The sequence below is a fragment of the Sebastes umbrosus genome, chromosome 22 (assembly GCF_015220745.1).
Source record: "Sebastes umbrosus isolate fSebUmb1 chromosome 22, fSebUmb1.pri, whole genome shotgun sequence".
Taxonomy (NCBI): Eukaryota; Metazoa; Chordata; class Actinopteri; order Perciformes; family Sebastidae; genus Sebastes; species Sebastes umbrosus.
The window spans coordinates 13284854-13300941 of NC_051290.1; the positions used below are offsets into that span (position 1 = coordinate 13284854).

A 16088-nucleotide genomic window follows, 5' to 3' on the forward strand; every position below is an offset into this window, starting at 1 on the left:
CTTTTTTCTCGTAATATTATGACTTTATTCTCGAAGTCTCAGATTTTTTTCCCCTCAATGTGGCCCTAATACTCCGTCGTAGTCATGTGAGCCGCCTGTTAACAAAATTCCGAGCCACCCTGAATGCAGAATTCCTTTATGACAAGTGAAAGAGAAAGTACACCGAGGGTTGTATTGTAGAGGACATAGAGGTAACAAGTTACTGTTCGTGTGTGTCGATAATAAGCAGAGGGAAGAACTTGTTGTCTGCAGAAATGTCTTAAAAGTGGGAATCTTACAACTGAAGGTAGGATGATGGTCATATTTCTCTGCGTTTCTGTTCGTTTCCAAAACAGATGCAATTAATTTATTGCCAGTAACTGATTGTCAACTCCTTTGCAGCTGACAGTGTAGCAGTGGACTGATACAACTGTCAAAAAGGAATCAAAATGAATCGATTTAGAAATGGTCAAACCAAAAAGTCGTCCTCCACAGGTAAGATATAGGCCTACATGCTGTTATGCTGGTTTATCATCCACAGTAATATAAAGTATGAAATCTACCTGCATAATTAACAATCTCCTCCCAGCAGCCAGTAAGTACTATGGCTTGTCAAACCAAGGAGCAACATGCTACCTGAACAGTGTGCTGCAGGTGCTGTTCATGACCGAAGACTTCAGAGAGGCTGTGAAAAGGTTTGTTACAAAGTCCAACTTCAGGCATAATGCAGTCAAAATGTATTGTGGCTACAGTGCACCTTTGAATGTCTCATGTCCACTGAGTCTTAATTTTGTGTAGGCACACCTGTGAAACCTGTGGCCCTAAGTGTATTGATCGACATCTTGCATCCTTGTTTGATGACTTAAAACGACATAAGGAATACACCTATAAAATCACCAAGAAGCTGGGCATCGACAATGGTACAGTATGATAGCACACAAAACAACAAATTACATTTGCTGTAGTATCTGAAAATAATATCAGGACCTGCATCCTGTGCACTAGAAGTGTTAACATACAGTCATTGAAGCCCCACAGATAGAGAATATCTCATAATAACCCCTTTAATAATCCAGATTTATTATCCACTTAAGGATAGGTTGAGCAGAAGTATAAAATATGGTAATTTCCCCGCTTAATTTGTTGAAAAAATACACATTGATTTCTGCTCTTCCCCTCCTCAGTGTATGAACAGCGTGATGCTGCTGAGTACTTTGAGAAGATTTTAGGTCTGACCAGTCCTGAGGCATCACAGGTAAAGATTCATCGTCAATATCAAAGAGATTCTGTATGAAAAATACTTGTTTACCAGTCTCTGTTTTTGTGCTTTCAGATATTCCACGGACAGTCGACACACAAGACCAAATGTTCTGCATGTTGTGAAGAGACCGAAGCCGGCGGGGCATTTTGGTATCTTCCTCTTGCATTGGTTGATTCTAATAGTGAAGACTATAGCGTGGTAAGAAACTGACGACCTGCACATTTCAAAGCATTTTTATGTTGCCAGGAGATATTTAGTAAACTAAATATGCCATTTGCGTATGAGCATTTTGGTCAGAGATCTCATCAGTTCAATTAACGTGAATATTTGTGATATATAAAAAATCTCTCTAAAAAACATCTGTCAGAGCTAATTTCATTGCTTTTTATCAGGTGGATGGTATTAAGGAGTATTTCAGAACTTCAGATTTCAGCGGAGAAAACCAGATGTACTGTGACAAGTGTGATGCCAAAACTGATGCAACTATTGTGAGTAATGAGAAAAAATTGTTCTGATTTGCTATCTTATGGAGCCGCCACCCTGTGGGCCCAGCACCCGCAGGGATAGGCATTGGTATCGGGTTGCAATGTGAGCCGAGCGGCAAGCAAAGGCTGGGACCTAGGCGTGCTGCTGTGAATCATTTCCAAAATTCACAACATGTTTTTATCTAACAAAATATTGTGCCTCAATCCATAGGCCTATTTGTGGGCATTTAGCCTTTCAAAAACAAGTTAATGGTGTTATAACAACATATAATACATATTGGGGTCCTGTGTTTTTCATTCAGAAATGTGTAATAAAGCATCATCCAGAGGTTTTGATGCTGCTGCTGAAGAGGTTTTAGTTTGAGTACCGTTACATGAGATATGTCAAAAACAACCGCACTGTGGATGTTCCCTGCACCCTACAGATACCAGAGGTATATATATATATATATATGTATATACACAGTATATTTTACTATTTATTCATGACACATTTCTTTTTCATTCATGATAATAATATCTGTCATATTTTCTGCTGGTGATCAGAATCAGACGTATGAACTGTACGCGTTTGTGGACCATTTTGGAGGTCTTAGAGGTGGACATTACAATGCAACAATCAAACCTGTAACAATCAAACCTCAGGAGGAGGCGAGATGGTATAAGTTCAATGATGACAGCGTCACATTGGTAAGACTGATCACTTTAACTCTAGTGTTGTTGAAAGTTACATACAGTACTACAGTGCAAAAAAAACACAAACAGATTCATCATATTATGTTTGGTTATTCTTTTCAGAAACAGCGTAAATACCAGCCATTCCAGGTGGATAACATTGAGAAGTAAGTTTTATTTCTTCTTTTCATCCCCACCACACATTTTTATGCCATGTAACCACAATTGCAATTTGTTTCTCTTGTGTATTTCCCAACCCAATCTCCAAAACGCTCCTACTTACCCTACACCACCACTGAAAAAAAACAATAAAAATAAATATAATATACAGATACGTGTATCTCCCAATATCTATGGAATGTATCCACACCGACTTATATATGCTAGAAGTACCCCTTTTTGCATGTGCACATGCATGCATTCCTACATATGCATGCATGTGAGTATGCACAACAGAAAGCCCCTAACACAGGCCATACATTTAGCTGTATTTGAAAATGACCTTACTCTCTTTTGCATTTTCTTTTCACTAGATCCGGCAGCGCTTATCTTCTTTTTTACCGGAAAAAGACAGGTAAGATGGCAAACATGTTCATTATGCTTCCTGATGTTCAGTGTGAACGCTTCAAATTGAATACCTGAATATATTTTATACCTACTTTCCAGTGCGTGCTGCAGGTGGTTGCAGCAGAGTGACAGAGAACAGGGGCAGTGTTGAAAAGTGGACAATGGAAGGAAAACGTGGTTCAAAGCAGTTCAAAACATTGCATGTGAAGATAATTGAGGAGGAAACCTATCGGGGTGTTCAAACAAGCAGCGAGACGAAGACCATAACGATACAAACTGTAGCAGGAACTTCAAAAGGTGGCATTAAGAGTTCAGTATATAATGGACGGAGTGTTAAAACAAAATCAGATCCAAAAACAGAACCAAAGGAAAAATTGTCAGAGGGTGTTGGCAATTTAAAACTGAATGGCTCACCTTCACCAAAGCCACAAAAACAAGCTGTTGGGAAAAAACATGCAGAGAAAAAAAGAGGTGAGAAGAAAAGACATTGGTGGTGTCGCTCTTCCCCTCTGAAACAAAACAGAAAGGAAAAAAAGAAACGCAACAAAACCACTGTTTTTTTTTCTTTTTTTCAGAAAAGCCCCAAAAATGCAGACCAGACTTCAAAGTCGGATTAAAATGAAATGCATACTTTGTCCAGGAGAGACAAGACTGCATGTCATTGTGGTGATCCATGAGTTTATATTTTTAGTTTTTTATGAATGCTTATTAATACTTAACAATATTGCACTCGCCAGAGAGCTCTATAGACAGTAGTGTGATGTATATTGTTTGAGTTTGTGTCTGTTGGTAGCACTATTTTGTTTGTTGAGTCTGGTTTAGTCTATTTGACATCAACACCTTTGCTGGGTTTTAATGTAAAATGCATCACTTCCTGTTTGCTACAGGATTGTTTCTGTGTGAAGAGCAGCACATGTTAGAGGTTTAATGAGAGAGAGGGTTGTTTTAGATTAATTGCATCAGTCTGTAATAGAAAATATAGCAATGGAAACTGACTTGTAATGAAAAATGTCAAGGCACATATATGTTCAGTCGTTTTGAAATCATCATATTCACAGCCCGAATGATCAAACATGTTTTGTCTTTTTTTTTTAACAGTGGAAGAAATGTATCGACCTATTACATTTTATTTTGAAAATGTTCTTGTTAAATTGTTCAGACATATATAAACAGATGACACTGAATGTAACATCTAATGTGATTTAAAACAGATTGTGTGAGGAAATAAAAATTCAAAAGGAAGTCTTTGTGTAGATATTTACTTTTATTCTACTGTTTAGTACTAATTACGTTTAAATTAATTAGGTCTTTTGCACACTACACTTGTAAACTATTGCTGCTGTGTTCACTGAGTAATGTCATAGATGCTTTAGATTTTATGTTTATCACTTTGAACCAAACTAGTGTAGTAATTAGTGTCATTCGTAGGACTCTGATGCTGATTAAAAAGCACTGTATTTGTGGAAAGTCATAAGTTCTGATGGCAGGAGAGATTACCATACATTTTCCTGTATAAGTCAAGTTTCCAAAATCACAAAAGACAATTTTTTCTCCTTTATTGGGGAAAAGGGGATAGATTTCAGGAAGGACAACAGAAGACGGATCTCTCTTATGGACAGACATGCAATAGATGCTGTGTGTGCAACGTAGACAAAAATAACAACAGTAAAATGACAAGATTACAAGATCATATCTGATCGAGCAGCAAGCCTCCGCCCTGCTCTGAATGAGTCAGTCATGATGATAAGACTGTGTTATGTGACTGAGCACTGACATTTGATTTTCACTTTCAGTCTGTGGCACATTTACAGGAATCCACGTGATATCTGGACAGCAGGTTTGGTCTCCTTCTAAGCTGCATCTGATTTAATGGTGCTAAAGCGAATGCAAATCTAAATCAGGATCTTAATATCATTCATCATTTATCAATGATGAATTTTTATTTTTTTTCCATTATTAGAGGGAGGCGATCGTAATGTTATTTTGTACATTTTTAGAAGTTTCTACCTCCTAAAAACTGAATCAATTTTATAGGATTGTTTCTCTTAAAAACCTCTCATATTGTTCAGATAATCCTTAAATAAACCCTTATGAGGACAAGTAGGATCAAAATAAAAGACAGAAGAAAATAAAATATTTGAGGGTTAAACTTGTGGAGATAAACAATTAAAACCCTCTTATATACACCATTAATGTAGACATGAATTAACCTCAAATTTGTCTCTTAATTGAAAAGTCTGGTCCTTTAAGACAAAAATGAAGGTGTGGTTAACTGTATTGTTTTGTAAATTTTAATGTGTTTTACACTTAATTAAGCTGAAAGATCTACTATGTGATCCACAAATAGGAAATGTGCCATTTTCCACCCTTTATGATAATTTTGTTGCCTCAAGCAGCTGCATATGCTGCGTTCATGTCCTCCTGTAAAGCAGAGAGAGAGAACACAGTGAAGAAGCTTTTTCGTAGCTTGAGATTTATTTTACAGCTACATCAGAAAAGAGCCATTTGTGCTATAGACTAATATTGAATTTCCTTGTCAGTCATGTGAGTCGTCTGTTAATAAAAAAACATTTCCGACACCCCCTGAATGCAGCATTCCTGCAGGTTTGTGTGAGAAGTGAAAGAGAAAGTACACTGAGGGTTGTACTTTACAGGAGATGAAGATGCTGTGCGTCGACAATAAACACAGAGAAGTTGTCCAACAAGCTGCGGGAATGTCTTGAAAGTGTGAATCTTACAACTGAAGGTAGGCTCATGTTGTTTCTGCATTTGTGTTCGTTTCCAAAACAGGTGCAATTGATTTATTGTCAAATAAACTGATTGTCAACTCCTTTGCAGCTGACAGTGTTGCAGTGGACTGATAGATTTGTCAAAAAGGAATCAAAATGGATTTCATTGAAAATGGTCTACGGTATCTCTACAACATGTTGTTCTCTCCAGGTAAGATATATTAAATTAAATTCAAACTTTATTTCAGACACACAGGAGGGTCCATAGCAATAAAAGAACAGAAAAGAAAAAGAAAACATACAAGATAAGACCACAGAAATTCATCATTCAATTCATACTCTAGGTGCATCCCAAAGCTCTTAATTGCTTCCACGTTTCCCTCACTTGCGTCTCATCCTTGCGTCTTAGTCCCTCCCACCAGGGAAGCATGGAGAGACGCAAGGAAACCATGCGAGGAGAGAGGAAACGAGGAAAGATGTTTTAAGAGACATGAGAGGTCGTTTCCTCTGAAGCGTCACCTGAAGCGACGTCCGTTCTGATGACAGCAGCAGCTGATCACATCTGGATCAGTTGGCTTCAACAGCTGTATAGACTTTAGATGGAGTTTGTGTCTGAACTGATCTAATACTAATAAAGACACACAGTTATCAGTGGTAGAGCAGCAGTGTTTCTCTCTGTAGCCTGTTACCTGTTTAACAAACACCTGCACATGAATAACAACCAGCAGTCTGTATTTCTACTGTGGACTGAGTCCTGCTTAGAGGACCAGGAACCATCTCTACTGGCACAATACCTTTATATTATTTATTCATTATTAGCGTCTGTATTTATTGATATTCTGATTGTGAGTTCATTATTTAATAACCCAGAATATGAGTGTGGTGTCTTTTGAACACTGGACATTATTTATTAGGCTGAATGTTTCAGGGAAAATGTAAATGATGCAACTCATATCAAACCCGACATTCAGGAATTATCAGCCTCATGTGACTGAATGGAAATGAGGATAAATGATGTAAAAGGTGTTTGTTGCTGACAGACAGACTCTCCTTCTCTCTCTGACTTTAATAGTATCATTAATAAAAGTTAACGGGGGAAATAACAGATCATGAAAAGAAAAATCATTCTAATAAATGAAAGTTATTTTATGTTTGTTTGTCAGGTTTTATAAACCCCTCTCAGTGTCAGGCTGCTTCACTGGCGGTGTGTGAAGCAGAGCTACTGCAGGTCCTTCTGCTGCTGTTTAGAGCTTCAGTTAACACAGATTATAACTAGACGGTGAATCAGAAGACAACTAAAATATAAAACGTTTAATCTGTAATCTGTCTTCACTCCGGTATGAAACTCCAGCGATGTTGAGAGGTAAAGTTATCAGATCAGTCCGGTCGGCAGCAGCGTCCAATCAGTAACTGATATCCAATAAGGGGGCGTGTCGGTCAGTAAAAGACTTCCATGAAGGCTGCTCTCGTGTATCCTCGCTTATCGCTCCTCAGTGATCCCTCCTCGATCCTCGATCCTAGCTCCTCGCTCCTCCGTGCAGGAATAACAGCTTTGGGACGGTCTTCAAGATGACGCACCAGAACAACTTCCGGTTCAAGCGAGGATCGAGGAGTGAGGAGACAACAAATAAGAGCTTTGGGATGCACCCGTAGTTTCACCACGGCAGACCCGCGTCACTAACATCCGCCGCCGTCGCATAATAATTACAGAGCCTAGTGAAAGTGCAGTCGGATTCTCTGAACTCCACGGTTGTCTTTTCCTAAGTCCTTCTGAATTCTCCTTGTCATCTTTCCTTGACCTCATGACGTTTTCCATTGGGGTCAAGGAAAAGTGGTAAGGAAAAGACGTTAGGACATAATTATTTGACTTTTCGAACGCAACCCAGCTCTTGCTCGAGCTGGTTAAAGCCTCTATGACGCTGTTCTCTGATTCATCCAAGCGACACGTGAAATTATACATCAAATGTCTTGAAAGTGCCTCACATGTGGGAATACCAGAGGACACAAACAGTTGACTGGCACTATACCATCTGGGAACCCGAAGCAACAACCTCATAGCATCATTTTAAGCCACTATGAGCCTTTGCATACTACTTTTCTTATAGCTACACTAAAGATGAGCTGTATACAAAGGCGTGCAGAAAGGTCTAAATAATGAACATTTTACATTTACAGAAGACATACTGAACTTACTCATTTATTGTCCTTTATTTAACCAGGTTAGTCCCATTGAGAGATCAAAGATCTCTTTTACAAGGGAGACCTGGCCAAGAAAGCAGCAAGACAGTTATAGTAAAAGTAACAGACAACACATAAATTAACAACATTAAAACTTGCTCATACAAACCACTTGCACACAGACAACCTGGACTGCAGCGATTTCACCAGAGCTTTAAACTCATTCAAGGTAACTACGTTTTGAAGTTGAAGATCAGATTTTAAATTATTCCAAGCAGTAGGTGCCGAATACCTAAAAGCTTTCTTTCCCAATTCAGTTCGTACTTTGGGAACAACAAATTACAAAATGTCCATAGAACGAAGATTAGGACTTCCAGTTTTCCTTTTTAAAAGTGAAGACACTTCGGAAGGCAACTCAGAATGCTTTTGTAGATAAACACATACCAATGACTGAGGCGACGAGCACATAAGGATGACCAATTCACTTTAGAGTAGAGTACACAATGGTGAGTCAAAGAACGACAGTTTGTAATGAATCTCAGTGACCCGTGATACACGCTATCCAGCATGCGAAGACAATGAGCAGAAGCATTCATATACAATACATATACATAGTTAATAACAGGTAAAAAGGTAGATTCCACCAGTTTCTGTTTCACACAAAAAACTTACAAAGCAACATATTTGCCTGAGCATATAGTTTACAGCACTGTAGATAGATATCTCTGTCATCATTCCAATCATCAGTGAGAAAATGGCCAAGGTATTTTATTTCCTTGCATGTCATGAGAGGAATATCGCACAAGTGAAACTCAGGAAGAATAAACTGATACACTGTACATGCTGTATACAGTGATGGTATGAAGACAGTTCTGTAATTCACATGCATCTCCTCCCAGCAGCCAGTAAGTACTATGGCTTGTTAAACCAAGGAGCAACATGCTACCTGAACAGTGTGCTGCAGGTGCTGTTCATGACCGAAGACTTCAGAGAGGCTGTGAAAAGGTTTGTTACAAAGTCCAACTTCAGGCATATAATGCAGTCAAAATGTATTGTGGCTACAGTGCACCTTTGAATGTCTCATGTCCACTGAGTCTTAATTTTGTGTAGGCACACCTGTGAAACCTGTGGCCCTAAGTGTATTGATCGACATCTTGCGTCCTTGTTTGATGACTTAAAAGGATGTACGGCATACACCTATAAAATCACCAACCACCTGGGCATCGACAATGGTACAGTATGATAGCACATAAAACAACAAATTACATTGAGGTTACATGGAGTACTGTAGTATCTGAAAATAATATCAGGACCTGCATCCTGTGCACTAGAAGTGTTAACATACAGTCATTGAAGCCCCACAGATAGAGAATATCTCATAATAACCCCTTTAATAATCCAGATTTATTATCCACATAAAGGATAGGTTGAGCAGAAGTATAAAATATGGTAATTTTACCCCTTATTTTGTAGAAGAAATACACATTGATTTCTGCTCTTCCCCTCCTCAGTGTATGAACAGCGTGATGCTGCTGAGTACTTTGAGAAGATTTTAGGTCTGACCAGTCCTGAGGCATCACAGGTAAAGATTCATCGTCAATATCAAAGAGATTCTGTATGAAAAATACTTGTTTACCAGTATCTGTTTTTGTGCTTTCAGATCTTCCACGGAGAGTCGACACACAAGACCAAATGTTCTGCATGTTGTGAAGAGACCGAAGCCGGCGGGGCATTTTGGTATCTTCCTCTTGCATTGGTTGATTCTAACAGTGAAGACTATAGCGTGGTAAGAAACTGACGACCTGCAAATTTCAAAGCATTTTTCTGTTGCCAGGAGATATTTAGTAAACTAAATATGCCATTTGCGTATGAGCATTTTGGTCAGAGATCTCATCAGTTCAATTAACATGAATATTTGTGATATATAAAAAATCTCTCTAAAAAACATCTGTCAGAGCTAATTTCATTGCTTTTTATCAGGTGAGTGGTATTAAGGAGTATTTCAGAACTTCAGATTTCAGCGGAGAAAACCAGATGTACTGTGACAAGTGTGATGCCAAAACTGATGCAACTATTGTGAGTAATGAGAAAAAATTGTTCTGATTTGCTATCTTATGGAGCCGCCACCCTGTAAGCCCAGCACCTGCAGGGATAGGCATTGGTATCGGGTTGCAATGTGAGCCGAGCGGCAAGCAAAGGCTGGGACCTAGGCGTGCTGCTGTGAATCATTTCCAAAATTCACAACATGTTTTTATCTAACAAAATATTCTGCCTCAATCCATAGGCCTATTTGTGGGCGTTTAGCCTTTCAAAAACAAGTTAATGGTGTTATAACAACATATAATACATATTGGGGTCCTGTGTTTTTCATTCAGAAATGTGTAATAAAGCGTCATCCAGAGGTTTTGATGCTGCTGCTGAAGAGGTTTGAGTTTGACTACAGTTACATGAGATATGTCAAAAACAACCACACTGTGGATGTTCCCTGCACCCTACAGATACCAGAGGTATATATATATATATATATACACAGTATATTTTACTATTTATTCATGACACATTTCTTTTTCATTCCTGATAATAATGTCTGTCATATTTTCTGCTGGTGATCAGAATCAGACGTATGAACTGTACGCGGTTGTGGACCATTTTGGAGGTCTTAGAGGTGGACATTACAATGCAACAATCAAACCTGTAACAATCAAACCTCAGGAGGAGAGATGGTATAAGTTCAATGATGACAGCGTCACAGTGGTAAGACTGATCACTTTAACTCGTGTTGTTGACAGTTACATATTACAGTGCAAAAAAAACACAAACAGATTCATCATATTATGTTTGGTTATTCTTTTCATCAACAGCTTGAATACCAGCCATTCCAGGTGGATAACATTAAGAAGTAAGTTTTAGTTCTTCTTTTCATCCCCACCACACATTTTTATGCCTCCGAGCTGGTGACAGCCGTGGCCGGAGGGATAATGTTTTCGGGTCGTCTGTCCAACTGTCTGAGGTCAAAGGTCACTCTGACCTCACCAAACACATTTTTGGCCATAACTCAAGAAGTCATATTCTAATTATGAAAAAATGTCGAACAGGATAAAATGATTTTGGACAGAAATGGATGTAAATGCAACTTGACTTGTTGGCGGAGTTTGCGATTATTTCTCAATTGATTATTTATTTATTATTTTCAGTTTGTTGAATATACCATATAAGCAAGTACTATATTACACCATGCTGTAACCACAATTGATATTTGTTTCTCTTATGTATTTCCCAACCCAATCCCCAAAACACTCCTACTTACCCTACACCACCACTGAAAAAAATCAATAAACACATGTATAATATACAGATACGTGTATCTCCAAATATCCATGGAATGTATCCACACTGACTTATATATGCTAGAAGTACCCCTTTTTGCATGTGCACATGCATGCATTCCTACATATGCATGCATGTGAGCATGCACAACAGAAAGCCCCTAACACAGGCCATACATTTAGCTGTATTTGAAAATGACCTTACTCTCTTTTGCATATTTCTCTCACTAGATCCAGCAGCGCTTATCTTCTTTTTTACCGGAAAAAGACAGGTAAGATGGCAAACATGCTCATTATGCTTCCTGATGTTTAGTGTGAACGCTTCAAATTGGATGCCTGAATTTATTTTATACCTACTTTCCAGTGCGTGCTGCAGGTGCTTGTACTCAGGACAGAGAGGTGTCTACTCCTGAAGAATTCCCGCCAGCTACCAATGATATCCATGACCAGGGTCCAGATGTCATAAAGAGGAGAGAGAGAGAGGAGGTTGAGGAGGCAGCAGAGGTGGTTGATGAACCTACAGTGACTGTTTCCATTGACCGACATGAAGAAACAGGAAGTAAAGACACAGTTAGTGTTGGGTCTTGAGGAGGTGGGCTATCATCTGACATCTATAATGTAGTAGAGGATCAGGGCAGTGGAGTTTATGCCAGGCACAGCATAAGAAGTGACTTGCATAATCTCCAAGATGCTCGTGCAGAAAAACAAAGACATGAGGGGGATATAATGTCGGATGATGAGGAAGACAATGGAGGAAATGCACAGGCTGACGACCAGGGAGAAAAGAGAGAAACCTTATCTAGAGAAACTCATTTTGAAGAGAGGGATGACCGTGACAGTGGAAGACTAGATGATGTTAGCCCGAACATGTGTGAAGATCTGTGGGGTAAACAGGAAGTTGGACAAGATTATGACCTTAAACCTGTTAGTGTGGACACACATGGAGATGGGGAGAGGACGGAAATAGATGATCAGGTCAACAAGGACAGAAAATCAGGGAGAGGAAATGGTGGTGGTGATAGTAAAGACAACATGCCTAAAGATAATCAGAGGTGTAAAGGAGAAATTAGTAGCAGGTTTTATCAAAGACATGGGCGACCGAGGGATGTGAAGGGAGACGAGCAACAAAAGAGAGAGGATGATAAACATGCACAAAGGAAAGGAACATCAGAGAGACAACAACAGTACCAGAACAGAAGATTAGATGATGTTAGACAGAACAGATCAGAGCATGTTTCAACACATAAAGATGCAGCGAAACAAGCCAAAGAGCAGGAAAAGAAAGGAGATGATGAACATCATCAAAGAAGAGCGGACTCTTCTTTTAGACAAACAGGAAGCAGCAGAGTGACAGAGAACAGGGGCAGTGTTGAAAAGTGGACAATGGAAGGAAGACGTGGTTCAAAGCAGTCCAAAACATTGCATGGGAAGATAAATGAGGAAGAAACCTATCGGGGTGTTCAAACAAGCAGCGAGACGAAGACCATAACGATAGAAACTGTAGCAGGAACTTCAAAAGGTGGCATTAGGCGGCTGGTTTTACAGTTACAGTTACATAGAGGTAACGTTACTCCTACTGTATGAGCTCCTCAGCGTTGTTAAACTAAGACTACCACAGTCACTTCTTTTAGCTCAGACAGGTAAGATAACTGTGGTGTTATATTAATGATTATATGATCATAAACGTTATGTTAATACTAAAGCTATAGATACATATACAGTATGACTGCTACTGTGTTAGCTTCTTAATGTTGTGAAACAAAGTTTACTATCACAATCACTGTTTTTAGCTCAGACAGGTAACTGTCAGATAACTACTGTGTTATATTAATGTTCATGATTAATGATTATATGATCATAAACGTTATATTAAATGTTCATACTAAAGTTATATAAACATGACTGTAGTTTGCAAGGTTTTTCAAGGTAAAAGAAACATAATTATCATATGTGTGAAATTGTTTCTACATATAAGTTTTATTTCAATGTCTGTTTAGACTTCTCCAGGCTGTCAGTCATCCTGCATCCTCTGCCGCAGAAGCTCAGCCTGCAGTCCAGTCTGAATCCTCACCTGGTGTCTCAGGTGGCAGAAATACAGTTGGTAAGTAATGTTTACATAAACCTCACAATAAAGCAATAGTAACAGTTGGGTCGAATCTATTGAACATACAACAGACAGCATACGGACATTAAGACATTATATGTTACATGTAGTGTAATTTCACAGCAGTTTATCCTGTTTATTTGCTTACTGATGACAAATTGTATGTTTAGGGGACGGGCATGGTGTGCCAGGTATGGATCGGGTTGACAGCTTTGCAGAGCACCTGGTAGAACTGAGGACATAGACCTCCATGACTCTCAGCAACCAGCAGGTTAGTAATATCTGTAATTTGGAATACCATGCTTAGTCCAAAAAGAATAAGACAATGTTGCTGTTTTCATTTCATTAATTACTCACATAAGCCTGTTGTGTGAATAAATATTCAGTCTCTGTTGTTCTTTTCATGTTTCTTTATAAGGGAAGCACAATTGTGGCCCTGTAGCAAAACCTGCTGGACGTTGACAGAGGGCCCAGCAATCTACAGTGGGCTGGTCACTGCCGGAGGCCCCGCTGGAGTCTGAGCTGAAGGAGTTTCTGGTGAATCTGTGTGCTGTAAATCATTGTCTGATGTTGCAGGGAATCAGACCCAATGACAAACATTAAGAATAGTATTATCTTCTTCAAATTATTTGTTCTTGTTGTTTCACGTGTTCCAGGCCCAAAGACAATAAAGTTAAAGCTTTAATATCATTACTGTCTCAATTCATGTGTATTCCTATGGTTATTTTTTTAATTAATTACACACAGCAAGTCCATCCCAATATTGCTCAACTATTCTCCAGTACATTATAATTTATTCTACTAACATTTTGACCTATCTTGCCTAACAGTTCATTAATCAGTCATAAGGAGGATGTATGCAATAATAATAATGCAAAACATCATCATGGATGATGATAATGTTTTGTATATTTGTTATCTGTAGTAATCTACCAGTTATATGACTGTATAAGGAAACCTGAACGATTTTCAATATTAATGTATTCGTTGCAGTGCACAAGTCTTGCATTAAAATTATATCTTGAGTCATTTCAAGTTTACACGAGCAACACAAACTATTTTTTACTGCATATTATAAACTTCGACCCTGCCAGAGACGAGATTCGAACTGCCTCTCAAGTGGACATGTATTGTTCCCCCCGAAAAGCACAAAAAATAATGTTTTTATTCTTTAACAAAAATACTATGGTGTATAAAGACTTCAAAACACCATGTGGGTGAAAATAAGAGCTACAGAGTTGTGTTTTCTTCTCTCTTTCTCTCTTTTTCTTTCTTTTCCTCTCCCCCCTTTCTACCCCTTTTTCCACCTTCTTCCCCCGCCCATCCAGACTATCGTTCCCCAGCTTTTGCGGAGTCGGTAGAGCGAGCGCACATGTATCGCCAAGGCTCAGTCCTAGCAGCGGTGGACCGGGGTTCGAATCCGGCCTGTGGTCCTTTCTGCATGTCATTTCTCTCTCTCCCCCTTTCCAACACTCTATCCACTATCCTATCAATAAATACTTAAAAATCACCCCAAAAAATAACTTTAAAAAAAAAAAAAAAGGTGGCATTAAGAGTTCAGTATATAATGAAGGGAGTGTTAAAAGAAAACCAGATCCAAAAGCAGACCCAAAGGTCAAATTGTCAGAGGGTGTTGGCAATTTAAAACTGAATGACTCACCTTCACCAAAGCAACAGAAACACAGAACCAAAGAAATGTCTGATGCACAGAAACAAGCTGTTGAGAAAAAACATGCAGAGAAAAAAAGAGGTGAGAAGAAAAGACGTTTGTGGTGTCGCTCTTCCCCTCTGAAACAAAACAGAAAGGAAAAACAGAAACGCAACAAAACCACTGTTTTTTTTTCTTTTTTTCAGAAAAGCCCCAAAAATGCAGACCAGACTTCAGAGTCGGATTAAAATGAAATGCATACTTTGTCCAGGAGAGACAAGACTGCATGTCATTGTGGTGATCCATAAGTTTATATTTTTAGTTTTTTATGAATGCTTATTAATACTTAACAATATTGCACTCGCCAGAGAGCTCTATAGACAGTAGTGTGATGTATATTGTTTGAGTTTGTGTCTGTTGGTAGCACTATTTTGTTTGTTGAGTCTGGTTTAGTCTATTTGACATCAACACCTTTGCTGGTTTTTAACGTAAAATGCATCACTTCCTGTTTGCTACAGGATTGTTTCTGTGTAAAGAGCAGCACATGTTAGAGGTTTAATGAGAGAGAGGGTTGTTTTAGATTAATTGCATCAGTCTGTAATAGAAAATATAGCAATGGAAATTGACTTGTAATGAAAAATGTCAAGGCACATATATGTTCAGTCGTTTTGAAATCATCATATTCACAGCCCGAATTATCTAACATGTTTTGTCTTTTTTTTTAACAGTGGAAGAAATGTATCGACCTATTACATTTTATTTTGAAAATGTTCTTGTTAAATTGTTCAGACATATATAAACAGATGACACTGAATGTAACATCTAATGTGATTTAAAACAGATTGTGTGAGGAAATAAAAATTCAAAAGGAAGTCTTTGTGTAGATATTTACTTTTATTCTACTGTTTAGTACTAATTACGTTTAAATTAATTAGGCTTTTTGCACACTACACTTGTAAACTATTGCTGCTGTGTTCACTGAGTAATGTCATAGATGCTTTAGATTTTATGTTTATCACTTTGAACCAAACTATTGTAGTAATTAGTGTCATTCGTAGGACTCTGATGCTGATTAAAAAGCACTGTGTTTGTGGAAAGTTTTATTTATAAAGTCATTTATTTATAGTCTTATTGTT

The 16088-nt window shown here is 38.4% G+C and overlaps 2 protein-coding genes across 10 annotated transcripts in view; both read left to right on the top strand.

Moving 5' to 3' along the window:
• Positions 1-2095, top strand: LOC119482035 (ubiquitin carboxyl-terminal hydrolase 26-like). Its single transcript, XM_037759400.1, has 8 exons — positions 1-286; positions 382-474; positions 569-674; positions 778-899; positions 1164-1234; positions 1313-1438; positions 1633-1728; positions 2028-2095. Exons 2-8 carry the CDS (start codon positions 429-431, stop codon positions 2082-2084), a joined length of 624 nt encoding a protein of 207 aa, XP_037615328.1. The 5' UTR covers positions 1-286; positions 382-428; the 3' UTR covers positions 2085-2095.
• The window catches only part of LOC119482024 (ubiquitin carboxyl-terminal hydrolase 47-like), a 27411-nt gene continuing 13411 nt past the window's right edge, over positions 2089-16088 (top strand). The window contains exons 1-15 of one of the 9 annotated variants that reach the window (XM_037759387.1): positions 5550-5713; positions 5806-5907; positions 8774-8879; positions 8985-9106; positions 9386-9456; positions 9535-9660; positions 9855-9950; positions 10250-10381; positions 10488-10628; positions 10736-10773; positions 11432-11472; positions 11565-11704; positions 13198-13301; positions 13475-13575; positions 13723-13866. In XM_037759387.1, coding sequence (XP_037615315.1) covers positions 5853-5907; positions 8774-8879; positions 8985-9106; positions 9386-9456; positions 9535-9660; positions 9855-9950; positions 10250-10381; positions 10488-10628; positions 10736-10773; positions 11432-11472; positions 11565-11704; positions 13198-13263 — 1134 coding nt within the window. In that variant the 5' untranslated portion in view covers positions 5550-5713; positions 5806-5852 and the 3' untranslated portion in view covers positions 13264-13301; positions 13475-13575; positions 13723-13866. Of the gene's footprint in view, positions 2160-2271; positions 2416-2529; positions 2568-2933; positions 2975-5545; positions 5714-5805; positions 5908-8773; positions 8880-8984; positions 9107-9385; positions 9457-9534; positions 9661-9854; positions 9951-10249; positions 10382-10487; positions 10629-10735; positions 10774-11431; positions 11473-11564; positions 11756-12562; positions 12720-13197; positions 13302-13474; positions 13576-13722; positions 13867-14847; positions 15825-16088 lie in introns of those variants that run through there. The other 8 variants (XM_037759385.1, XM_037759389.1, XM_037759383.1 and 5 more) reach the window with 8 other exon arrangements.

Bases quoted from the DNA above. Each gene is read 5' to 3' on its own strand.
- LOC119482035 (XM_037759400.1), top strand. From the start codon at position 429: ATGAATCGATTTAGAAATGGTCAAACCAAAAAGTCGTCCTCCACAG. The intron at 900-1,163 runs GTACAGTATGAT...TCCCCTCCTCAG, and splicing joins GAAGCTGGGCATCGACAATG to TGTATGAACAGCGTGATGCT. The intron at 1,235-1,312 runs GTAAAGATTCAT...TTGTGCTTTCAG, and splicing joins CCAGTCCTGAGGCATCACAG to ATATTCCACGGACAGTCGAC.